This window comes from Prunus mume, linkage group LG5 (assembly GCF_029339155.1).
Source record: "Prunus mume cultivar Tortuosa linkage group LG5, ASM2933915v1, whole genome shotgun sequence".
Taxonomy (NCBI): domain Eukaryota; kingdom Viridiplantae; phylum Streptophyta; class Magnoliopsida; order Rosales; family Rosaceae; genus Prunus; species Prunus mume.
The window spans coordinates 29,663,717-29,690,216 of NC_142702.1; the positions used below are offsets into that span (position 1 = coordinate 29,663,717).

A 26,500-nucleotide genomic window follows, 5' to 3' on the forward strand; every position below is an offset into this window, starting at 1 on the left:
TGTCAAGACAAAATCGAGAGGAAAGTCGATCGATTCGTCACTAGATTGAGATTCCTTGAACAGGACACAAGCACTCATTCAGCATGGCCAATTTTTGTCTTGAAAAGCTGACCTTCCGTACGTGACACGTGATTGATGAATGCATGATATTTTTTTTTTGCTAACAATTATTGATAGCGATCAACTACCACAAACCAAGATATAAGGAATCATTCTAACAATGACAATTTATATAAAAGTCTTTAAAGAACTTATTTGGAGAAAACAGTCGTCAACTAGCTACTTGTTATTTTCTCATTACTTTTTCGTATGTTATAATTCTCTTCACTTGAAAATACAGCATGAAGTTTTTGTAAAGTATCGAACTTCAATGACTTTTTTATAAAATATCATGTAAGAATGGGCCTATTTGTAAAAAGTTATTTAATTTATTAAATGTGAAAAAGATATTTGCTTACAGCTTCTAATCTTAAAAGATTGCCCTACTTTATTAAACAACACAACAATTATTTGGTGACCAATGACCATGTGTTGTGTCTCCCCCCCGGCAAAGCTAAGATATTTTTTTCTTCCAACCCCTCGCTACACGGGAATTAATAATAGTTTTTATACAAATTTATAAATAAACCCAATCCTAGACATGTATTTATAAAAAAACTCAAGCACTATTTAAACATAGAAACACACCCAAAATTAACCTCAAAGTCAACTTTTTTGGGTGTGTTTATAAATGGGTTTTGAGTGTGTGTAATGATGGATTTTGGATATGTTTATAAAATGTTTTGGGTGTTGGATTTTTTTATAATTTCAACCTCCATTTTGGGTGTTTTAGTGAAACTCCCTAGTTTTTATCCCTTACTAAATATTTAACTCTCCAAGCCCGACACGATAATCGGCAACAACACAAGGTACGAGGTCCAACTCCGACACGTGTCGCCACATTTTTCACAAGTCAACATTCTTGTCAGAGAACCGAAACATACTGTGGAAAAGTAAAACAGCAATTCACCACCGCATTGCCTGACGAACCGCCACGTACTCATATCTAGAGGAGACCACAACTGAGCCCCCACCTGCATAAAAATCTTCCACCAATCCGAATCAATACCCATATATACTTCGCTCCACGTGTCCGGGACCGCATCTTCACCGTCCACGTCCCTCTCTATCAAAATCCAAGTCAGTGGTCTGTGTAACCACGTCTGGCGCGCATCCAACGGCAAAAAACATTTCAACGGCTGAGATGCGAAGCTTGCTTACGTCTCCTTCATTACTAGAAAGTCGCTTGTCGCTCAGCTTTTCGGTGCATATCTGAGGCAGGGAGGCTGGAGGGAGATTGAAGAAGAAGAAGCCTTCACTTGATGTTAGAGTCGGGCGGCGAGATGAGACAACAGAGCTTCGTTATCGAAACCAAGAACGGCCGCAGAAAGCGACTCAAAGTACGGCGACTGAAGTACACGTGTCAAACGAAGGTCGAGGTGGAGATCACCGGCGGCCACAAGGAATATGGTTCTTCGGAGTTGAAGAGAAAAGAGAAAGATGTTGGTGTTCCGGTTAAGGTTTTGTCTGTGTCATTTTCGTCTACAGAAAACGACATCGTCTTGTCGAGTAGTTCCGGTTCCGGATCGGACGAGAGACGGAAAACGAGTGGTGGTGAGAGTTTGGAAACGTTGGGAAGGGGTACGTACGGCGTCGTTTCGGTGCAGGGGAGGAGGAAGGTGATGGAAGATGCAGTCAGAGCGGAGGTAGGGTTTCCGGTGAACGGATCACGTGGGAAGTTTGACTTCTTTGGGGTGTATGACGGGCACGGTGGGGCTGACGTGGCGAGGGCTTGCAGAGATAGGATGCATGAGGTGGTGGCGGAGGCAGTGGAACTGGAACGGATTAAAAATAATAAGAAAGATCAGGTGGATTGGGATTGGGAGAGGGTGATGGAGGTGTGTTTTGGTAAAATGGATGAGGAGGTGAGTGGGATCGCGGCGGCCAGGACGGTTGGGGCTACGGCGGTTGTGGCGGTGGTGACGGAGGATCAGGTGGTGGTGGGAAATTGCGGTGATTGTAGGGCTGTTTTGTCGAGAGGTGGTGTTGCCTTGGCCTTGTCTAGTGACCATAAGGTAACCGTTACTCCCTCCGTCATTTTGTAGTAGTTTAGTTTCTATCTTTGTAATTTGTTCTTTTTGACAAAAGTAATTTGTTCATATTAATATATTAGATTGAATCTTCATTAACGCACGAACGGAATTTATACCTGACGTAATCTCTCTTACCACGATATGATTCTCCAGCTCATCTCAATTGATTTGCAGTTTTTAATTACTAATTAAGCTAGCTGGTTGATGAAGGGAAATATTGTATATTGACACACACAGAAATTCACAAGGCGAATATAAAAGATATATGTTGAAGAATTTTTTTAATCTCCCTATGTGACAATGCAGCTAGCTAGCAAGAATATACTTGAGGAGTGTCATATATATATATATATATATATAGATGAGCGCGCAAGAGGATTAACTTTTTCCTCCGTATTATATATCAAGTAATTAGTAATTAATTACTGAAAATTTATATATAATATATGTGTAGCCTGACAGAGTGGATGAGTTGAAGAGAATTGAAGCTGCGGGTGGAAAAATCATCAATTGGAATGGAAACCGTGTTCTCGGGGTGCTTGCCACTTCCAGATCCATTGGTAAGTATGTATATATAATTGGGTACCTATTTGAAATTAATTTGTAACCTTTCACTGATTTGGTGATATATTGAAATGGTGCAGGTGACAAATACATGAGGCCATATGTGATATCAAAACCAGAGGTGACGGTGACGAAACGAACTGAGGAGGATGAATTCCTCATCCTCGCCAGTGATGGGCTGTGGGATGTTATATCGAACGAGGTGGCGTGTAAGGTTGTGAACAAGTGCCTTGATGGAAGAATAAGGAGAATTTCCATACATGGGGAGGATCATCATCATGATCATGTCCGAAGTCGCAGTACGTCTGAGGCAGCAGCTGTCTTGGCTGATCTGGCTATGGCTCGGGGAAGCAAAGATAACATCAGTGTGATTGTTGTCGCCCTATCAAAAACGAGCTAGCGCTACTTTTTTATTTTATAGCAAATAGAGGCTATATGTATATACTTCATAAGCTCATATTCTTTACCCCTTTATTATTCGTTTTAATTGGAAATGTGAGCACTTTTTCCTGTGTGGACTGTGTTGTTAGCTATATATATGCTTCATTATTTTCGATGGAATGTATAATATCTTCAAAATACTTACTCTCTTTTTTTTTAAAGTTATAATTATTTCTTGATTGCTGTGCTGTCTGCTATATGGATCTCCCTTATATAATATATATATATATAGAAAAAAAGAAATTAGAAAAAAAAAGAAAAGAAGAGAAGGCCTAACACTTGGTTTGCTATTCCCGATCAACAACACTATATCAAGTAAAAAAGTTATCACATGTGACATAGTGTAATTGATCGGGTATAGTAAAACAGTGTTATTCTCATTGCAAATAAGTGTTTTTGTTAGGACATTATTGAATTTGAGAAACCAAATGTGAATTTTCTATTCAGAAGATCAGTTCCCCTATAAGTGTAGAGATGAATTTTGCATTTTTCTTAAAAACAATGGGCCGGCCCGAAGGAAGCACAGATGCATTTTGAGATTAGGGAATAATATAATATTATGATTTCCTTCTTTTATGTTATGAACTTGAAAAGTTAGCTTTATAACATTAATACTGCTTCTTCTTCTTTTTTTATTTTTATTTTTTCCATGAGCAAAACTTTAGGAGGAGAATGGTTATTCTCATTACAAGCGTTAGGGCATACTCGAGCTGAAAAAATTTATACATGGCATCCAACTGCCTGCCACCAAGATAAATTTTTATGTAAGGGATTATAGATCGTACATCAATGATGACTGCTAACAACAAGACTCGAACATTTATATAAGACTGCACCTCATTGAATTGTAACATTAATACTTGAACATACTTATTATACTGATTGATTGAGAACAAGTGCCAAACAACCCTTTTATATTCTACATGCATGCATGATGCATCGCATCTCCATCACATTTCAGTACTCTGTTTAAATAAAAATAATATTCTTCACTCCTTGAAATATTGTGCCACGTGTTATTTGAATACTTTTTCCTTGTTCTCTGTTTCAACAAGTAGTTATATATGCGGATAATTTGGATTTCCCGGCATCATTATCTAATAAAATTCCCGATTCTATTAAGATTTGTCACATCACTAATTAAAATAAACAGAATTATACAAAAAGCATACAGGTTGGAATAACTTTCTAACTTTGTAATGGTTGAAGCAAACTAAAGTCTTTGAGTCTGCAATTGATACTAGGACACGCGTCGTGAAATTGTGAGTAGCCATTGTTATTATTTTCAACGTTTGGTTGGTGACGTAGTTTGCCAAATTGGCAAGACAGCTTTTATCATTCGGTGGTTTGCTAGGGCTTTTTCTTAGGACACGTGTTCATGTTTTGCTCGGTCAGGCAATGAAAAGCAATTAAGTTGGTAATTGGTTGCGTCTTATAATTGAAGCTATGGTCGAATACATTTGATGGATGGCATAACCTAACAAACCAAATTGTGCTTTCTGAATGGATACAATACAAATCCAAAAAGGCGAGGACAATTTTGAAAAAGAAAAACGTGTAACGAACTTGGAATTGATCCGTGAAAGAGACCACTGAACATTTGACATCCAAACGTTGGGTTATCAATTCAAGAGCTGTTAACAATCACAAAACACGTGGCAAAATACAATACTAGGATGAACAGCAAAATAACCATCCACCGCGCACCCGCTTCACAGGTCTTTAAATATGTATTCGAGGACTCAAGCACTGCTCCACAATTGCTAAATATGTATATGAAAGTGATGTTTTACTTGGCGAAAACTCAATTGATGGAAACTCAACAATGGCCAAAACAAATGATGAGTGGACATGCTGCTATAATGCAAAAGAGGGGGCCCCGAAATTGATGATCATCCAAGTCATGAAAATGAAAGCATTACATATATATATATATATACATAGAAGCAAACAGCCAAACAGTGAGACAAGCTTGCATGTGCATGAATAAAAGCTAGAATCCTGATTGCCGACACATAAATGTGATCACAGTTATAGATTGATGTAGACGAAACATATTTAGTTTGAAGTTTCTCTCCCTTGCAGAGATGCAAAAATATGCAAATTTACTTGACATGTAGCTTGTGAAAATACCTGCAGGATGACTCAAAATGCCGACTTCTTCGTAACTCAACTTCACACGGGATGATCTTCGACACTTTACGTTGAACGCAATACGCCACGATTGCTTTGCTCACCGAGGAAAACCGCCACCACGGTCTTGGTGCCTCAACCGTATGAGTCACCGACGTGCATATGAATGCAATATGAATGATGAAAGGATTTGATAAATCACAAAGTAGACAAGGAACACTTGATGATTTATCTAAGAAAAATAAGAACTACAGCTTTCACAAAAACAGATTCAATATATTCAAAAACTCATGCGTTGAAAAAAGCTCATGATGAAAAGGAACAACAATCCTTTTTATTCAAAGCCAGTTTCTCTACCTGGAGAGAAACCCCACGTCACTACACTTCCAATGCAACTATAAGACCCATTCAACTAAGACTTCTAACCTGATGCAATATGAACACCCAATTAAGCTATTCAACTATGACTATTTGTTGTGAATCAATATGGGCACAAAATGAATAACGTCAAAAACCATTGAGACCACTAATACTATATAATTCGTCAACTTATGCAAGGATTGTTATTCAAGATAACAATCTTTATCAAAGAGATCAAATAGGTATCAATGAAATGTCCTTTTCAAGTCAAGGATGAAAAATAGTATTTTAACTTAAATCAAAATAGAGTCCAACTAGGAAAGTAATCTCAAGAGATAAAATCTAATCCTATTAAAAATAAGATTAAGATAAAAATACTTTGAGTGAAAAAAACTCCAACTAGGAATCCTATAATGAATGCATGATTATGTCATGATTTACCCGTCAAGTTTCTCATATCGGTCAAGTCATGCCTCTGATGTATGGGGTTGAATGAGTTGTGCCAAAACATCCAAGAAACAAGTCTAGGAAATGACAATACAAATTTCAGTACTAACAATCTCCCCCTTTGGCATTTCCTAGACAAAACACCTATTACAACTCAAAAGAAATTACATGGGATTTAACAAATGAATTCTTATTCTAAGCTTGAAGCCTGAATCCTTGCACATGATGAAACAACAAAACCATGAAGCATGTGGAGAAGAAATGTAATTCAAAGCAGAATTACAACACAACTCCCCCTTAATTTCATAACACAATCTCTCCCCCTTTTTGTCAGGAAATCCAAAGGGCAAAGAATGAACATAACGGAGCAAATATAAGAGGGAAAGGAAAAAAAATCAGATTGCATTCCCAACATATAAAGACATAGAGAATAACCAATAAAGCATGTAAGAGGCTTTATCTTGAAAACAAACAGAAATTTTTTTTTTTTTTTTTTTTTTTTTTTTTTTTTTTTTTTGGGATAAGCGACAGGAAAATAGAGAACTAAAAAGAATAATGAGAAGTTGTTAAGAACCAAAACATACAAAAACAAAAGCAATACACTCAAGACAGAAAGCTCAAAACAATCAAGACATAAAACATACTGTAGATGCAGACCCAAAGTTCTCTTGAAAATATAATTATTTTCCATTCATAAACATGCCAAGTTTGTGAGTAAAGAATGAAAGAAGCAACAAACCCTTTGTTGTCTTGAACGCATGTGAAGCAAAGCATGTCAGGGACAAACACACGACAGACACGAGACTCACAAACTCACAGAGAACAGTAGAGGCATACCACAGTCATGGTGAAAGATAAAAAGGCATCAAATGAGTCTACCATCAAGGAGCAAATGTGTTAAATGAACTCTTTTTCAATTAAGCACAAAAAATATGTCCACACAAGACGAATCCCACCAAAGATTGCACAAACACTAAGTGCATAGTAAGTATAAGAAGATCAATTTATATATATATTTTTTAATACGAATTTAGTGGCTCACTTTATCTAGCTTTCGACATGATCCATGTAACGGATGGTCAATCAGTGTGCTTACGCCAGATGACTGGAGGCAACTGGGTGATGAAGCACCCCTGGGGAAATACTGATCCGAATCATGAAGGCTCCAAAGATAAGCAAGGATAGCAAACCATCACAACCTGTTGACTCGAACCTCGACGTTGGTTAGACAAGAGGCCCGGTTACATCGAGCAATGAGTGGTTGACACCTTTTTTTTTTTTTTTTTAAATTATTATTTTATTTTTATTTTTATAAACAGATCAAGAACTTACGCACAGTAGTGTTATGGCAATCCAAAGAGAGACAAGTGCATGATAAGAGATATTCAAAGGACTTCAAGGAAAAGAGTGTGGTGTGCAAAATAAAAATAAATAGATGGATAGATCATTTAATGCAGTTTATAATGCACCAAGACAATGGAAACCTTTGTGTGAAGCTGAGAGTGTAAGTTCTTAATATAGTGCAATGTCGAGCCCAATCTAAGATCAACAAATACGTTTCAGATAGCATGTGATTGATACACCTTAACAATCCTTGCACGAAATGGACAGATTTATAAACACAGAAATTAATTGAAATATCATAAAACATGAAAGAGGCTTTGGCATGCAATAGACTCCAAATTAATCTAGAGCACATATACCTAAAGACTTTCTAAGAGTGTCAAATCGAAGATTATCCAAGGGTTTTGCAGCAATACATTTAAGATCCAAACTTTCTAAAGCAACGGTTCATGCACAACATTAGTGGAGGAAGACATACAATTATGATTTTCCTTTTCCTCCAAACTAACTTTGTCTTAGTTGACAAAAACAATGAAAAGAAGATAGTTTGGATAAGCGGTTTACTCTTTCATAAGATTTGAAATCTTATGTTGGATACTTACTTTTCCACCCATGCCATGAGAATTTGAACGAACAAATTCGTTTCGAAGCTTATTGCATCTCGGTCTTATGTGCCCACGAGTTCCACAAAAGTGACAAATTGGAATAAATTTCTTGACTTCATGAGAGGCAGAAGGTTCAATAGGTGAAGTGGATTTGACAAACTTTGTTTTAGACACAGCGGAAGACTTATTACTTGGTTCAAATCCCAAGCCTCGTTTGTCACCATCTCTTCGTCCCATGCTAATCATCTTGTCAATTTTTTCTGCACCAATGGTTAAAGAAACAATCCTTTCTTTTGAATTTTTAAGTTCAAGTTCAAGGGCTTTGTTGTCAGAAGTTAGAGAAGCAATTAATTTATTATGATCAGTCAATTTTTTCTGCAAAAACATCAATTTTTCGTTCATACCTGCACTTACCTTTTCGAATCTGCATCAGGGATTGAAACTCGTTTGCAATCCCGCAATTTTCCAGCTTCAAAGACAAAGAACTTCTTTGACGAGCTCACTATTTTGTTTACTGAGCTTCTGAGATGCAGCCAACAAATCATCATATTTGTTCATGATAAACTCAATATTTATACCTTTACAATCATCATCCTCACGTGATTCATCCAAGCTAACTGTGGTTATAAGTGCAACCGCCTTTTCATCATTCTCGCATTCCGATTCACTATCACTCCAAGTAGTATGCATTGCCTTATTCTTGCCATCCTTTTGTTTCTTTAAGGTGTTGGCACATTCCGAAGATATGTGTCCATAGCCTTCACATTCGAAACATTTGACCTTTTCTCTTGGATTCTTTCGCTCATTTAACCTGCATAAATTTAGATCCACCATCAGATAGTTAACAAACCTATTTTTAGAATTTATACCTTTTGAATCTCGACTGTGGATCCTCGATTCTTGAGAAAGTTCATGAATCGTCTTGTGAGAATCGTTAATTCCTCATCACTGCAATCTTCATTTGAATGCTCATCATCTTCTTCATTCACAACCTTGAACGCAACATTTTTGCTCTTTTAAGAGGTAGATGTTTCATCTCATAGGTTTGTATGGACCCTATGAGTTCTTGAACTTTCAAGGTGTTCAAGTCACGGATCTCTTCAATAGCCGTGATCTTTGGTTGAAACCGTTGAGGCAAGGATCTCAAAATCTTTTCACAACTCTATCTTCTGGAATTTTTTCACCTAAACCTGAACAAGTATTCACAATTACACAAAGTTTAGCATAAAATTCAGAAAAAGTTTCATTCTCATCCATCATAAGTGTCTCAAATCAAAGTGTGCATTTGAAGCTTGGCTCCTTGATGATTCTGTTCCTTCATGAGTAACCCGCAAAATATCCCAAGCTTCCTTAGAAGTATCACAAGCACATATATATTCAAATTGATCGGAAGAGACAGCAGTAAATAAAGCATTTAACCCCTTTGATTATTAGTGCTGTGTGTGACTTCGCAGTGGTCCACTCTCTCTAGTTTTGAGGACTGTGGTTTCTTCATCTCCTTCCGATCGTCTTTGTGGGTTTAGGAAATCCATGAACCACTGTGCTCCATACACGCTTCATCTAAGGACCAAAGAAACGACTTCATTTTGGCCTTCCAAGCGCCATAGTTGTTGCCATCGAAATATGGTGGATGTGCAATTGAGCCCGAGGCACGATCCATCTTAAGGTATGTTAGATCTTGCTGAGTATGTCCAGCAACCTGCTCTGATGCCAATTGAAAATACCTGCAGGATGACTCAAAATGCCGACTTCTTCGTAACTCAACTTCGTCACGGGATGATCTTCGACACTCCTTATGTTGAACGCAATACGGCCACGATTGCTTCAAGCTCACCGGAGGAAAACCGCCACCACGGTCTTGGTGCCCTCAACCGTATGAGTCACCGACGTGCATATGAATGCAATATGAATGATGAAAGGATTTGATAAATCACAAAGTAGACAAGGAACACTTGATGATTTATCTAAGAAAAATAAGAACTACAACTTTCACAAAAACAGATTCAATATATTCAAAAACTCATGCGTTGAAAAAAGCTCATGATGAAAAGGAACAACAATCCTTTTTATTCAAAGCCGTTTCTCTACCTGGAGAGAAACCCCACGTCACTACACTTCCAATGCAACTATAAGACCCATTCAACTAAGACTTCTAACCTGATGCAATATGAACACCCAATTAAGCTATTCAACTATGACTATTTGTTGTGAATCAATATGGGCACAAAATGAATAACGTCAAAAACCATTGAGACCACTAATACTATATAATTCGTCAACTTATGCAAGGATTGTTATTCAAGATAACAATCTTTATCAAAGAGATCAAATAGGTATCAATGAAATGTCCTTTTCAAGTCAAGGATGAAAAATAGTATTTTAACTTAAATCAAAATAGAGTCCAACTAGGAAAGTAATCTCAAGAGATAAAATCTAATCCTATTAAAAATAAGATTAAGATAAAAATACTTTGAGTGAAAAAAACTCCAACTAGGAATCCTATAATGAATGCATGATTATGTCATGATTTACCTGAAGTCAAGTTTCTCATATCGGTCAAGTCATGCCTCGGATGTATGGGGTTGAATGAGTTGTGCCAAAACATCCAGTAAACAAGTCTAGGAAATGACAATACAAATTTCGTACTAACAGCTTGCATTGCAGGTAAATACATATACATATCGGGTTTGTACTTTTAGAAATCCTTTTACCTAAAGAAGAGTGGATCATCAAAGATTTTTCTTGTTACCCAAAATACACACACGATCGGTGAACTTGTGGCTCAGCTGAGCTCTCGTGGTCTCAATTGGAAAAAAACAAAACCAAACTGTACAACCAACTATAAAAGAGCAAAGGATTCATAGATGATATGATACCATGTCACCACCATCTTTTACCCTAAAAAGTATAGTTTCATGATTATCATAAAAACGTGTGTGGTGTGGGGAAGACAAACTTGACACATGATGATACCATTTTCCGGGGGTAAAAAAAAGGCATAAAGTTGGCTTAAACATGTAACACACCATATTAATGATTTAATGTAGAAAAACTCCAACCAGGAGGGATAATCCCAAAAAGTTCAAAAATTGCAATCATTATCTAATTTCAACCTATTTTGCCTCGTTTTCAATGACTAAGTTGAATGTACATAGAATGGAAATGATGTCGTGACTAAACTATAAAAATTTCTCACAGAAAATAAAATCAAGAAACATAAACAAAAGCACACAAGAAAATTTTATTCGAAAATGTTGTGTAAAGTGGCTTGGCAAGGAAGTTATTAAAAAATTATTTCACACAAGCATACGCCTGACATCACATGTTTTAGGCTAACCCAATTGAGCTGCCATTTTTTTATTTTTTAACATGAAGAATGATTTGAATTTGGGATCTATTCCTCCATTGAAAAAAGAGAAATATGTTTACTCTTTCAGCATTCGAAAGAGAAATATTTGCTTGATTTAATGTCAGCCATCCATTGGACACGTTAATGGGTTAAATGTTATTTTTCTAATATATCATATGCGATAATAGCTGAAATTAGAAGACCTAAATTTTCCTTTTAATTGCATCATGGTGACTTTTCTTCAGGATGTAAAAAGTAATTACATTTTCTTTTTCTTTTTTAAGGAAAAAATAGAAAAGTAGTATTTATATATATTTGGTCTGTACTGGCGTTCTCGTCCAAACCGAATAAGGCAGCGAAGGAAAAACCAGAGAGAGGCAGAGGAAAGATATATCGAGAGACTTCATAGACGGAGAGTGTGAGACTGTGCATCTATTTATACAGTTTATACTGTTTCTCGTTTCCCGCTCACTTGAGGCCTCACGAAAACCCAATTTGTCATCAACCTCAGGCAAGATCAATCCTTCTCTTTTTTCTCTCTCTGTGTTTCTGCTTCTCTCTGTACATGTATCTGCTGTACGTTTCCCTTCTTTATTTCTTTGTAATCTTTTCCCCTCTGCAAGTTCTTACGAAAATAATGTGGGTTTTATTCTCTCTTTTTAGATTTTTAATTTTAAAAATTAATTTTCCTAATTTGTCGAAACAGAGTCGCTCTCTTGGGACCCTCTTTTGTTAATGACTTAAAACCCTAGTCCTACCGTTTGTTTCCCGGGAAAATCGTGGCCAAGAAAATCGAGTATGTTCCATTCCTTTATCGCGAAGTGTTACGAAAACTTCACTATGTGTTAATTGTTGAAAAGTCGAAACGTATGCTTCTTTTTTCGAACGGTTGATCGGCAGCCAAACAAAATTTCAGATGGGATTCGTGCGATGAATAAGTGGACTTATATATCAATTTCCTTTTCTTTGAATGCCGTTTCTTGTTTTTGGTACTTGTCGGTACAGAGGATTTGAATGATAAGGTTTACTGTTTGTGGGGTTTTTCTCGGTGGTTAACTGTTTTTATTTGTCCTGACGGTGGTCAGTACTTTACTCTGCGGTGTTTGACTGGAAATTTTAAAAATAATATATTTTTCTTTGTTGCTGAGGTAATGCTGGAAATTGTATAAACCAGAAATTTAGTTCCGTTTATAAAAATGCTATTTGGGACCCATGCCCTTTAATGAATTAAATAGATATCAGATGATTCTTTCTTTCTTGTGATGGAGGTGCAATCTTTGTTTTCTTGTGTGATTGACGTGTTTTAACTCATGATCTTAGTGGCAGATAAAATGGCCTTTTTGGTTTGATATGATTTTGTTCAATTTAGATACTGAAATGGTAAAGATCTTGCATTGATTATGGTTTTAAGCCTAGCGTATTCTCAGTTAAGATTCATTTGCAAATCAAGCTTACTTTAGCAAAAAGATTTCAACTTTCCACTTTTAATTATGAATGTGGATTTAAATTAAACTCCTTTGCTTGGAATCGTTTCTGTGAATGTTCTTGTGGTATGTCGCTTTTCCCCCCCTTTGTTGTAGAACAAAACTATGGTCTCATTGTCTGGATTAATCTTATTGTATAACATAGATGCTTTAAGCTGGTGCAACATGAGTGCGTTTATGCTTGTGTGAACAGTCGTTTTTGATTCTCAAAGATGGTTTTTTTTGTGTGTGTGGATATTTTCTTTTCCCTTATGAATATCTATTGATTGTTAGAGACTGGAGACGGAGAAGAAAAAGATAATATATGGAGGGCGGCGCAGGAAGAGGTTTGGAATGCCAGAAGACTATGGATGGGAAGGCGAGTAACGGGAATGGTTCAGAGAAGGCCATCCCTTCTTGTTGCTTGAAGGCTAGGGCTTCTGCCCCCGAGGCCGATGCGAAATGTTATTCTACTGTTGTTTCTGGGTGGTTCTCAGAATCCCAGTCTCGCTCTGGTCATTATCTATAATTTTTTTCACCTTTTTAACTCTTCTGTTTCCTAAACAGCAAACTAGTACATAGTCGTGTTAGTTGGTCCAGGCAGGTTGAGATCATTGACCCCCTTTGTTTTGTTTTCTTTTTAATTGCAGAGAAGGATAGTAAGAAGGTTTATTTCAACAACCCAATGTGGCCTGGTAGGCAACTTGCATGCATCTACACTACATATTTCATGTTCTCATTTGTAGTCTTTATATACTTAGACACACACATGTTCCAGTTTTCCACTAGTGAATTGAGATTCAAGTTCCCTTTTGTGATGTGCTTTACTGAGGGTCACGACCTCTTGCTCATTTTGTGATTTTTTTCATTGTCGGTATAAATTTAGGAAAACTTGCACATTAGAGGCACCCATTGTGAAATTTACACTGTTTTCCTGTAATCAGGAAAGAAAATGGAACTGAGAAACCTTTTTTGCTTAAGTGATATCTTGTATTGACAACTCCATGCTCTGAAATTTTCCCTGGTAACTTGCTGAAGCTTTGGCAATAATTTTTTCTCGCCCTTTCCTCACTATTCATAGTATTTTGCTTCGTTTACAATGTTTCCTATTAATGGAACTTGTTTTTGAAAAAAAACTTCATCTCTAACTTGAAATAGTTTCTGTGCATCTATTTTGTGTTTGATGTTCATTTAATTTTTTTTTTTTTATAGGTGAAGCTCATTCACTGAAAGTAGAAAAGATTCTGTACAAGGGAAAATCAGAGTTCCAAGAGATTTTGGTTTTTGAGGTTTGGGATTCTTGTCTTGGATGGTTACATTTGGTTGTTTATATCACTTGCGTTCCCTCTTTTAATCTTAATTTTCTTATCAATGACGTGATTCCATTTTATGCAGTCCTCAACATATGGAAAAGTGCTTGTTCTTGATGGCATTATCCAGCTGAGTGAGAAAGATGAATGTGCATACCAGGAGATGATAGCTCATCTACCTCTTTGTTCAATTCCTTCCCCAAAGACAGTAATTTTACATTATCCGTCCATCATGTTTGTGATTTTTGTGTGTGTAGAGTCTTGAATCTCTTGATTAGAACCAGTGACCATGAAAACACATGGTTACTACACTTGGATCGAAATCCAATTGTTTGCATTAATGATACTATGAAATTCAAGGGGCACATAGTTATAATAATTTGACTTGGTTACAACCTGGTGATGGCTCTTTAGTATACTTTTTGTGGCTTAGGAATATATTGATAGAATTGGGCAGCTTTCATGCCATCAGTAATTTGTGTTGTTATTGATTTCTTATTGCAATTACAATGCTAAGTTTTATAACTTTGTTGATGCAGGTTCTGGTTGTTGGTGGTGGTGATGGTGGGGTTCTTAGGGAGGTTTCTCGCCATCCTTCTGTTGAGCATATTGACATATGCGAGATAGATAAGATGGTTGTAGATGTAAGTGGTGTAATGTATCCCTCTGGGTTTTTAGTTGTAAAGAAATCTGTGCTGACTGGCTGATTATGTTTGTTTGTTTGTTGTTTCTTTCTATTCTAGGTGTCTAAGAAGTTTTTCCCTCAGTTAGCTGTTGGATTTCAGGACCCTCGTGTCCACCTTCATATTGGTGATGGTAGGTTTAATACTTACTATTTGCTTCTCTATGTTTTATCAAAAGGTTAAGTCAAATTGACGTTGTATTTGGCTGCCTGGCTGTCTCAATCATATCTTGTTATTATTACATGACAGCTACTGAATTCCTGAGGCATGCACATAAAGGGAAGTATGATGCTGTAATTGTTGATTCGTCAGACCCTGTAGGTACGTTCTGGAAGGCATGTTTCTTTCTGCTTACTGTCCGCGTGTCCCCCTCTCTTCCTCGCTTAGTCTTGATCTCAATATGGATTATGAAACTTTTATGATCTTAAGGTTTTAGATACTATTCTTTAAATGTACGGTTTCCTTTTGATGCAGGTCCTGCTCAAGAGCTTGTAGAGAAACCATTTTTTGAGACAATAGCTAGAGCATTAAGGCCTGGTGGTGTTCTCTGTAACATGGCGGAGAGTATGTGGCTCCATACGCATCTTATTCAAGATATGATCTCTGTTTGTCGTGAAACATTCAAGGGATCTGTCAATTATGCATGGGCAAGTGTTCCTACGTATCCAAGGTAACACTGTTCTTTTTGTTTCTCGTGTTAATCTACTCTCTGCCTTTATATCTTGAAATCATTTTCTTACTCCTGAGATTGCTTGTCATGCAGTGGTGTGATAGGCTTTCTGTTGTGCTCAACGGAGGGGCCTCCTGTTGATTTCAAAAATCCAGTCAATTCCATTGAGAAGTTGGAAGGAGCTCTCAAACATAAGAGAGAGCTTAGGTTCTATAACTCCGAGGTAGGAGCCATCTTTTCTAATTTCATCTTAAACAGAATTCTGGTATATTGCTGCTATCTAATTTCATCTTTTGGTGTTGCTTAGATATGCAAGATTCTCAGCCATATTTTGCTAAATCTGAATGTTTCAAAATTATTGTAAAGCAAAATAACAGTGTTGTCCGTTTGGCAGATGCACTCAGCTGCCTTTGCCTTGCCCCCTTTCTTGAGGAGGGAGGTGAGCGCTCTATGCCATTCTTCAACCTCAACCCTGCCAAGATGAATCGGCTGAGGAGTAGTTATTAGTAGCAGCACCCGTTGCTTCATTTGCCTGATAGTCAAAGTGAGTAGTAGCACATGGAAGAAATAGAAGATAGGTTAATTATTACTTTTTTATTTTTAAGTGTAGATGAGATGGGGGTTCATGAACTCTCTGCTGTTAGAGGCGCATTTGGTCGGATTTCAACGTCCTCCAATAATTATTTGTGGATGACCTTATATGAATATCCCTTTGACATTATGTGTTATTGTTAATCTGCTCAGGTGGTGATGGAATAATTATGAATCAGTCGTTAAGTTATTGATCTATCATAGCTATTTTCTTTTTCCTTCTTTCCTTTCTCTTTCATTGTGTTCGTAATTTGTTTACAGGCCCAGTGGGCCAACAAATAAGCTAGGCCAGGCCCAGTAGGCCATCAAAGGGTGGTCTTCATTGTTCACAGGCCACAGAAAAACCTTTGGTTAATGTCGTACAGTACTGAACAAAAAGTGAAAGAGCACATTTTGGTTACAAGATGACTTGTCTACTATACCACAGCAAAAGTGAACTGTTGTTCGTAAGTAAAAAAAAAACTGTGTACCAAAGAGAAGCGGATGCCAAAATAAGATCGATCTCCAAGGGAACTAGTGAGGATGCATGATATACCTGATTCTCGGAGTGGAGTTCTCAGCACCACCCGCTGCTGTAGCGGGTTGTCCCTGTCCCTGTCCCTGATGAGAATCATTTGTATTCCACCAGAGATGGCATTTGGAGACGACACTAGTCAAGTCCTTAGACATGAGTACAAAGCCTTCCACCTTGGTATGGCATTGCACATTTTGGGTGGAGATGGGAAGTTTTGGTGATGAAGATGATGCCCACTTGAGAAGTTCTTCTCCATAAAACTCACCTTTTGTCTTAACCGAATTGGTCTGCATTCCACCCGGCATATACGTCCATATCGAACCTTCTGTAATGAAGAGCATCAGATTAAGTGGTTCTCCCATTCGAACAACTACGCTGTTCTCGGCGTACATAACTGGCTTCAGATAGTCGCAAATCATTTTCAACACCTTTTCATCCATGCCTTTAAGCATTGGTACCTATTGTGCATATTAGCTTTATTAGTTATACCTTAATTACATCACTTAGTTCATCCATATATAGGCGAGAGAGGGGTACTGAGTGAGGAACATACTTTCCTTAGCGTACTCATGCAGAGAAAACGCTTTAGAGATTTCCTGGTATTCCAAGGAAGAATAGAGAACAGGTTCTCCAGATCAGCAGCATCTATGTTTTCTTCCCATTGTTGTCTTATGTTATACTTGATTTCATTCTTCATATCTTCAGGGAGATCATTTTTGACCATCCACTCTTCTATCGCTTGCTCTTTCTTAATAATCTTCTGTCTTGTCTCCTCCGATTTTGTAGTGACCAACTGCATAAATGTCTACGTTTCACAACAAACAAACAAACAAACAAACAAACAAACAAACAATTAGGTTAGCTAGCTTCATCGACCAACTCCTCAAATCCTAGCGACAAGGCACATATATTTATGTATAATTGAGAGATTCATATATAATTATACCAACCTGCACATTTCCTATGAGATATAAAAATAGCAGCAAGCCAATGATTGAAATAAGAATTGCAAAAAAGTTTTCCCACACATACGTACTCGTTGTGAGATTTGTACCAAAGTTACTGCAAAAAATCAATTCAAGGATGATCAAGAACAAGAAGGTTATAAACAAAACAACGTTTTCAGCTTAATTATTGCTCGACAAAAACAAGATATATATAATTTCTACTGCTCATTGTGCACACCTTAAGTTTCGTAGTCCCCACCAAAACGAGTAAAAGAACTTCATTGGAAAATCCAATGTCGCCGTGTTTCCAGATTGAAGTGAATCAAGAAACATTCCAAAATCAAATGGCGGTGTAGCATTTGGTGGAAAATTTATAGGACAAAACTCTTTTCGAAACAAGGTATTTCTGGGGGTTGTGGTAGGGTCGTCGTCACAGTAAAAATTATCCATGCATGATTCTATTCTACGCTTGGGATCCTCACATGCCCGATGCCAGCATGATGTCTCCCGTTGAATAGAAAAAAAGTACCAATAAGCTCCGAGCACCTAATAGACAACATATTAATTAATTACTTACTTTAAAATTAAATCTTATGCAAATTGACTATGGAGAAGAAAAACTTACATGACTAGCGAGAATGTATAAAAAAAAGTTGAATGCACCTTTGGCCCATAGTCCGGTTTGTGTAAGTTTCTTAGAGGAGAGGTGAATACGATAAATTCTTGGAAGATATTGGGCAAGAAGAAGGAAACTTAGAATCTTTCTATTATCCAAATATCCAGAGCCTCTCATTTTGAAAAAAACATTCACTAAAAGAACCTGAATATACAAAACATATAAACCTAGTTAAACCTAGCTAACCAGATATAAATTTACACCAAAAAACTATAGTTAAAAGTTGACTTTTAATCGTCTTACTTGTGGGATGGGAAGAAGAGCAAGAACGTCAGTAACAACAGAGCGCCATGAAAGATTCCGAGCAACTGCCTTAGCTTTCGATTCCCAACCGGAGTTTCGGGTTGTTTGTAGCTTGGAGTTCACCGTTTTGAAGGCTTGTCGAATTTGACATATAATATGCACTATGAAAGTGATATCCGAGAGGGACCGCAAAACAAGTGCCACAACCCTCAATTTTTTGTCCTTTCCAAGGCACTTGTTATCTTCATCGATGAATGGAATGTAGAAGAACAAAGGGTCCAATGACACTGCAATCACACATGAAATTACAAATATTTGGTTCCATAATGGAATATTTGCAACAAGTTTATCAAATCTTGACCTTTCTGAAGCTCCTCCAAGTTGAATATTGCCCAAAGTGTAAGGTGTTAAGCTGAAACGAAAATGCAAATCAGAAAGGGGAACAAAAACATAACATAACAAATTTGTGTCATAAATGTATTGAGACCCGATCGGCGGAGAAACTAACCTTACTTGAATGGTGGGCTGAACATACAAGTTACTCATAATTTAAACCTCTTTATGTTTGAGAGGATATGTATCAAACTATTTAGCTTCTGAACAAGAAGTGAAAATATCGAATTGAAAGCAAGTGATTTGCAATATGGAAGAGAAGAGTGTTCAATTATAAAGACTTGCGATATTCGATATTAGAATAATTAATTTGGAATTTTAAAATAAAGGAGATGGGGTGGAATAAAAAAAAACCAGTGGAGTTTTGTTTGTAGTAGTCGTTGACGAAGAACTTGTCCAAGTCCTTCCTTCCTTCCTTCCTTCCTCAAGAAAGAGTTGTCCATCCATGCCATACAAATTGCAATTAACCTAGCTTTTAATTTGCCAGTTGCTAGGTATAGTGGACAAAGGTGACAAATGCAACAACCGATGGAGGAATTAATGCATAATTTAGGTTCAAATTGCTCTTCTTGATTAATAAGGAGGGAGTCAAACTTAATCTTGCAAGTTGCTACTTTACTAAAAGCGCTTACAATATATTCTCTTCTTCTTCTTCTTCTTCTTCTTCTTGACAATCATTGGTGCACTTATTTTTTGCTCGGTTGAATTCGCTGGTCCTCCAATATTATGATCAATTAGTATCTTTTTAAGCCAAGATCACTTCTTTTTCTAATTAAATGTAGTTCCTATAAAACAATGGGAGAGGGAAAAAGAGACATCGTTATGTTTATACAAGTCCGATTACCGAAACATATTCCAAATATTTGAAAACCAAATTAAACTGTGCTTTAAGCCAATATGGAACAGAACATTGTTAGATTCAGTTTTATAGACTTACCTGCACGCATCAGCTCAACTCAACATGAAATAATATAATTAGGAAATAAAATCACAGACTTGCCTTTATAATTAGGATAACTATGTACGTAGTCTTTTCTTAATATTTTCTTCCTTAGTTAATTCTTTGCCAACCACAGACTTGTCCGTTCTTAGTCTTTTCCCAATTGCCTCTGTAGTTTTTATTTTTTCTTTTTACACAAGCGATATTGGGAGAGACGTCATAGCTTTTGCTAGTTGCTAATTTTTTTCAAGGTGACAGCTGACAAATCAGCAACTGGAAAATAAAAACTGTATTCCAGTACTAGTATAGTGGGAATTGAATAATACTGTATTCCGCATCATCAAACTTGCAAGTTGCTGATTGGCTAAGATCTTAGTCAATTAACTTCGTCGCGTGCGTCAGTGTATAAAAACTTGTGGTAGTTGATCTTTTCCTTTTTCTCTTTGTTGGGGAGTTAAAGTCAATCACTCCCATAACCCCACCTGTCTTACAAATTTTTAACTCATTCATTATTAATATTATTCTGGAATGATATATATATGAAGCCCAAATTTAAGACCAGTTAATTTTTACTAATCAAGAAATAATTGATGAGAAAGAGGGAGATGGGCACGCAGGATCTTCGACTTCAGTTCTTCCCCAAGAGTATTCATTAATTAATTAGTATATAATATATTGGTTGCAATTGTTTAATCAAAGTTTCTACAGTAACAGTAGTATCAATCAACGTTAATCATCAGCTGATTGGTTTTGTCCCGTTAAGTGTTAGGACGCAATATCTCACATTTTCGTTAGTAAAATACGAAAAGGGAATATCTATAAATTTTTGTTTGAAATTGTTGTTACAAAAATAAAAAATAATCTTAGCCTCTCACATTCTTTCATTATGAATAAAATACGTACATCTTTTATTCGGCAATATTTTGGCAAATTACAACTGATAAGCTCGGTCACTATACAATATTTTAATATAATTTATTTAAATTTGTAATATATAATATTTTTATTTAATAACATGTGAAAATTATGTGTATAACAAGTGAATTTTGTGTGTATAATTGAAAATTTTGTAAAAACCAAGTGTATTAAACATGAAAAATAAATACGTATATATACAATACGAGTATAAAATGTGAAAATACTAAATTATTTATACAGGTAATAGCTTTGGAAAAGTAAAAACTCAAAGGGGACAATAGAAACTCATATAATGGCCTAAGTAAAGAATAATGCTCTAAACTACCCTTATTAATAAACAAAAAATTGGCAAAAAACAATTAACCAAAAAGGATCACAGTATCTGTAAGGAAACAAATATTTATAAACAAATGGCCCCAGTAAAGCCGCGCGGCTATACTATTTATCTTAGGCGCATTCTGTGTTTTTTAATATACTATTCATATATAAAAAACTCGGGTATAGCCGGGCAGCTATACTATTTATATAAAAACGAGGGACCCCCCCGGAGCCTAGAGCTGCTTGGCCACGTATTACAAAAAACCGCGAGAAAAAAGACTCGCCTGTAGCCTGCGGCTACACTATTTTTATAGTAAAAACCGTAGTATAGCCGACCGGCTATACCCGCCCCGCTAAGTATTTGTAGCCGCGCGCCTGCTATACTATTTAACCGCCTCGCCTGGAGCGCTTCGCCGTCTGTCAAAACAGTATAGCCGGACCTATTTTTAATTTAAAAAACCCCGAAATGACAGGTGATACTACCATTACTACCTTGACCAGCTAATTGGGGTGTATGCTGCTGCTTATCCATGTTCGCTTGATTAATGCGATGGACTTATCTTTCTATTGAAGAAATTGCGTGGTTCTTCAGCTGCTCCAACTCAGGCTCGCTAAATTGGTTGAGCTCCTTGTCTTTGGTGAAATGCCACCAGAATTTAGTGATTACCAACTCCAAGTCCCTGGGCATGGGTGTAAAGGCCTCAACTTTGCTTACAGACTTGAGATTTCTGGTCGAGATGGGTAAGACAGTATGAGACGTAATTAGATTTGATGCCCAATTTAGAAGCTCTCCTCCATACAAATCACCCTTTCCAGAAGCTGAGAAGTGCCAATCTTTCCATCTTTGCCATTTGTTCTGTACGTCCGTGCAATGCCTTGCCTGATGAAAAGCATCCTATCAAGTTGGTCCCCCTCTCCAATAATATCCTTGTTCTCATTGTAGTTGATTGGTATGAGATGTTCACAGATTGCTTTCAACAGTTTTTCATCCATAGCTTTAAGAATTCGAACCTATATAGATACATTTAATATATCAGAGTTATGACTAATTAAATCCAATGAATATGTATATAACATATATATATACAGAAAGGAATATTTACTTACATTCTTAAGTGTAGCCAAACGAAGATAACGCCTGATAAAGTTGCTATGTTCCAATGGAAGAACAGAGAGGATGTTCTCTACCTGAACATCTTTATTTTGTGCAAGTTTTTGTTGAACGACTTGCATGATCACTTCCTTCAAATTCTTAGGAAGGCCCTTTCTAGATAGCCACAAATCTATCTCTAGATCTTTCGTTTTCAGCTTCCGTCTAAGCTTTTCTGATCTTGTAGTTGCAAACTGCAAATCCGTCTGTATATATAGATATTCCAGAACAAGAGTTGCTATTGTTCAGTTCATGATTAAATCCTCGAATTTATAGTATACATGGGCAGATAATTAATGTTAGAAACAAAATTCATATGAAGATTTGAAGACCAACCTGCAAATTCCCAATGAGATACAAGAATAGCAGCAAGCCAATTATAGAAATCGCCACACACTCCTCCCCCAAATCACCCAAACCTCCTTCTTCCCACAATATTATATTATACAATTAGTATCTTTTTAAGCTCTAAGATCACATTCCTTTTCTAATTAAATGTATTTGGTTCCTACTAAAACAATGGGAGAGGGAAAGAAACAAATCGATGATTGTTTATACAAGTAACCAAAGCCAAATTCTGCGAAAGAAAATGGAAAAATTAAATCAAACCATGGTGACATAGATAACTGAGAAATATTCAGCAAAAGAAAACGAAAAAAGGTTATATCTGGGTCGTTTTGTAAGAGAGAATCGATGGGTGGCACTTATTACTAAAATCCCCATTGATTAATTACAGGCCTCATAAAATCAAAACAAAAGAACATTAATATTTAATCAAAAGGACGAATAGCCGAGGCCAAGTAATGAGCCAAATGAAGAGATTAAACAAAACAAAACCCGGATTAATCAGTAGATAAATTGGATTGAATTGGAGAAGGCACAAGGCCTTTATTTGAATTGGAAATTAATACAAACTACGCCTATCTGATCGAATCAGGGGGTGATCAGTTACAGTTACTAAAACAAAACACAACACATGATCAACCTATATACTACGTACATATATTACACAGGGTTCTGACCTAGCGGGCCATGATCAAGGCTTCTCTCCTCCACCGAATGAGAAGTTATTGTACTTCCACAAGTTTCTGCATTTGTGGACCACAGATTGAAGGTCCTTGGCCGAGAGCACAAACCCTTCTACGTTTGTATGGCATTTGACATTTTCAGTCCAGTATGGAAGGTTCTTAAAAAGGAGAAGTTTACCGGGTGCAGCCCAACTCAGAAGTTGTTCATGTCCATAAAAGTCATCATTCTCAAGGTCCTTTAGGATCATTACCGAAGGCAAAGCTTTTCCAGCCTGACTGTCATCGCCAGTCTTGAGAATCCACATAGTGCCTTCTGCAATGAAGATCATGCGATCAGCTGGATTACCCGCTTCAGCAAACATGTAGCTCTCGGTGTACGACACTGGCTTCAGATAGTCGCAAATCATTTTCAACACTTTTTCATCCATGCCTCTAAGCCCTGGTAACTGTACACACACTCACACACATATATATTTATATATACCTTACATTAATCATGGATATGTAAAGATGAATAAATGTTTATGTTGAGAGAGGGACAGAGAGGTTGAGCAATATACTTCTTTGAGCGCATCCAGACAGAGATGACGCTTTAGAGCTTTTTTAATATCCCGGGGAAGAACGGCGAACAGATTCTCCAGATTAGCATCTTTGTTATCTTCCAACAATTTTTGTTTTATGTATTTTATGATAACTTCCTGCAACTTCTGAGGGACACGTTTTCCGGTCATCCACGATTGAAAATATCTCTCTGTCGCGATCATCTTCTGCCTTTTTATCTCCTCCGCTTTTGCCGCTTTTGCAGTTTGCATCTGCATATACATCTGTTTCACCACCACAAAAAATAAGCTCCATCGATCAGTTCCGAAAATCTTATAGCTACAAGTGAAGCTCAGGGAAGATTATGCATGATTGAAAAAGAAAATAACAGAGAGATTCTTTAATTGCCAACCTGCACATTAATTCCGATCAAATAAAAAAATATTATCAAACCACAGACCAAAACAAGAATTGCAAAGCTGATTTCCCATGGATCGTTACTTGTTCCGTCTAGGTTCGTGCCAAAATTACTGCAAAATAAAAAAATCTGTGATGTGAAATGGTAAAAGATGGAACTTATTGCAAGGGAACATATATGCAATAATGCAAACCTTAAGTTTCGCAGGCCCCACCAGAAACAGAAAAATAGTTTCTCTGCCAGTTTTTTGGATTCGGTGTTACGAGACTCAAGGGCAGCTTGAAATATTCCAAAGCCAAAGTCTCCACCTGGAGCGCAACTTGTATTTAGACCATTTATAAATGACTGCATAGCTGTGGCTGTACCGTTATCCCTGTTGCAGTAAAATGTATAATCGCTTGGACAATCTGGACCACATTTCTGATGCCAGCACGACGTTTCTCGTTGAATAGCGAAGAAATACCAAAATGCTCCTAACACCTAATTAATAAAACACAGTTTATGTTAACAAAGAATAGTAGTATTAAGTCAATTGAAAAAGAAAACTACACGAAACTTACATGGCTTGCAAGAATGTAGATAAAAAAATTGAATAGACATTTAACCCATATTCCAGATCTTTTTGTAACCTTAGACGATAGGTATATTCGATAAATCCTTGCCACGTACTGAAGGAGAAGAAAGAAATTCAAAATCTTCCTATTTTCCAAATATCCAGGGCCTCCCATTTTGAAAAAGATGATTACAAGCAGTACCTAGACAAAATAAACAACAATTCAACTAAGTTAGTAGCTCACACACCAATGCAATGATTAATTATTATATATCACAAATTTAAAAAATATAAAATAAACACTTGAACTTTGTCTTACTTGTGGGACGGGAAGAACAGCAAGAATGTCAGTTATGAAAGAGCGCCATCTCAGCTTTTCCCATATTGCATCAACGTGTTCAAATGAATCGAAAAATCTCGAAACCCAATCGGTCGACTTTGCTGCTGCTTGTTCTTCTTCATTGGGATCTAACTCCTCGGCCACAGCTTTAATGGCTTCACGAATTTGATATACAATATGCACTATGAAGGCGACATCAAAGAGGGACCGCAGAACAAGTGCTACGTTCTTCAACTTGACGTCCATGTCAAGGCACTTGTTTTTCTCATCGATGATTGGTATGTAAAAGAACAAGGGATCTAATGAAACTGCAAGCACAAATGCAGTGACAAATATGGTATTCCACGATGGTTTCAAAAGAAGAAGAAGTTTTTGACGGGTCGTTTTCTTCTTGTTTCGTTGTGAAGTAGGATATTGTGGTGCACTTGCCCAGTTGGACTGGGGATGAACTGAGTTTGGCCTTCGTTGGAAACTCCCTGTGCTAGCGTTGGCTGAATAACCTCGCTGAACGCTGGAAGATATTAAAAAGAAAAAAAGAAGAAAACAAATTCAAATTACTAGATTAATTAACAAGAAATGAACACAAATAAAAGATATATACTATTTCAAAAACTGACATATGCAAAAATAGGAAAAGATAAATTTGATTCGACCTTAGTTGAATTCGCTGGTCCTCCAGAATCCAGATCCTCCACACTAGTAGTACTCATCGTTATGCCAAAATTGAAATTCAAGTAGTTCAACCCAGCTATTAATATGCAGTAGCTAGGTCTGCATTTCGTGTATACATAAGCTTTGACATTAATTAATGTTTCCATTATTGTCCAGACAGGGTTGCATGTCAAAATATTTTTATGATTTTCTTCTCCTCCCCAAGTATTTTTGTAATATATTTGGTGTTAACAAGCCCAAAGTATGCCAATAAAAAAGACTGAGAGTCGGATTGACAATAATAATAAGGGAACCTCATGTCAGACGTGCATTTTAAATTGGTATTTTGTTAACACTTTCGGCTGCATTAAAATTTGAGTTTTGACACCGTCACAGATTTCATATATGAATATGATGTCCGTGTGAGTGATCGTAAAAGAAGAGCAACAGTCTGCAACACTGTGTCCACTTGAAGGCACTTGTTTTGCTGATCGATGATTAGAATGCAAAAGAACAAAGGGTCCAGTGAGACAGCAAACACACATGATGTCACAAATGTATCTTATTCCATATATGACGGTATTGCCCCTCTGGATTACATATTTTCTTCGACATTATTTTTGTGGCATACGTCCGATTTAATTTTCATTTTAACTGGACTGGAAAAACAAATACCAAATTGAATTTCACCCATCGTCAGAATAGTCAGAAGAATGAAGAAAAGAAACATTAAAAAGACCCATTGCCCACTGAACCAAGAAGCTCTATTTATACTAATA

At 36.8% G+C, this 26,500-nt stretch overlaps 4 protein-coding genes across 8 annotated transcripts; 2 read left to right on the forward strand and 2 right to left on the reverse strand.

Moving 5' to 3' along the window:
* Positions 1 to 1,290: 1,290 nt before the first annotated feature.
* LOC103333627 (protein phosphatase 2C 51-like) lies at positions 1,291 to 3,277 on the forward strand. Its single transcript, XM_008236506.3, has 3 exons — positions 1,291 to 2,114; positions 2,587 to 2,692; positions 2,777 to 3,277. The coding sequence occupies exons 1-3, from the start codon at positions 1,362 to 1,364 to the stop codon at positions 3,094 to 3,096; spliced, it is 1,179 nt and encodes a 392-aa protein (XP_008234728.2). The 5' UTR covers positions 1,291 to 1,361; the 3' UTR covers positions 3,097 to 3,277.
* An 8,430-nt stretch (positions 3,278 to 11,707) lies between these two features.
* SPDS3 (spermidine synthase 3) lies at positions 11,708 to 16,314 on the forward strand. Of its 5 annotated transcripts, XM_089051757.1 has the most exons (12): positions 11,708 to 11,886; positions 12,082 to 12,171; positions 13,133 to 13,353; positions 13,489 to 13,533; positions 14,051 to 14,127; positions 14,234 to 14,356; positions 14,688 to 14,792; positions 14,892 to 14,964; positions 15,081 to 15,152; positions 15,306 to 15,501; positions 15,595 to 15,724; positions 15,896 to 16,314. In XM_089051757.1, the coding sequence occupies exons 3-12, from the start codon at positions 13,164 to 13,166 to the stop codon at positions 15,983 to 15,985; spliced, it is 1,101 nt and encodes a 366-aa protein (XP_088907883.1). In that variant the 5' UTR covers positions 11,708 to 11,886; positions 12,082 to 12,171; positions 13,133 to 13,163; the 3' UTR covers positions 15,986 to 16,314. The 5 variants fall into 5 exon arrangements, with proteins under 5 accessions (XP_088907883.1, XP_088907884.1, XP_008234722.2 ...); XM_089051758.1 differs by lacking the exon at positions 12,082 to 12,171 and having other exon boundaries at positions 11,708 to 11,951; XM_008236500.2 differs by lacking the exon at positions 12,082 to 12,171.
* A 291-nt stretch (positions 16,315 to 16,605) lies between these two features.
* Positions 16,606 to 19,529, reverse strand: LOC103333626 (cyclic nucleotide-gated ion channel 1-like). Its single transcript, XM_008236504.2, has 7 exons — positions 18,981 to 19,529; positions 18,473 to 18,884; positions 18,179 to 18,373; positions 17,792 to 18,099; positions 17,557 to 17,668; positions 17,160 to 17,411; positions 16,606 to 17,064 (listed from the first exon to the last, which is right to left on the reverse strand). The coding sequence occupies exons 1-7, from the start codon at positions 19,016 to 19,018 to the stop codon at positions 16,606 to 16,608; spliced, it is 1,776 nt and encodes a 591-aa protein (XP_008234726.2). The 5' UTR covers positions 19,019 to 19,529.
* A 2,068-nt stretch (positions 19,530 to 21,597) lies between these two features.
* Positions 21,598 to 25,780, reverse strand: LOC107881179 (cyclic nucleotide-gated ion channel 1-like). Its single transcript, XM_089052469.1, is given in 11 exon segments — positions 21,598 to 21,855; positions 21,858 to 22,052; positions 22,149 to 22,397; positions 22,528 to 22,616; positions 23,233 to 23,665; positions 23,780 to 24,043; positions 24,172 to 24,289; positions 24,371 to 24,657; positions 24,738 to 24,932; positions 25,050 to 25,574; positions 25,688 to 25,780. Coding segments are annotated over 11 exon segments (2,706 nt in total).
* Positions 25,781 to 26,500: the final 720 nt, after the last annotated feature.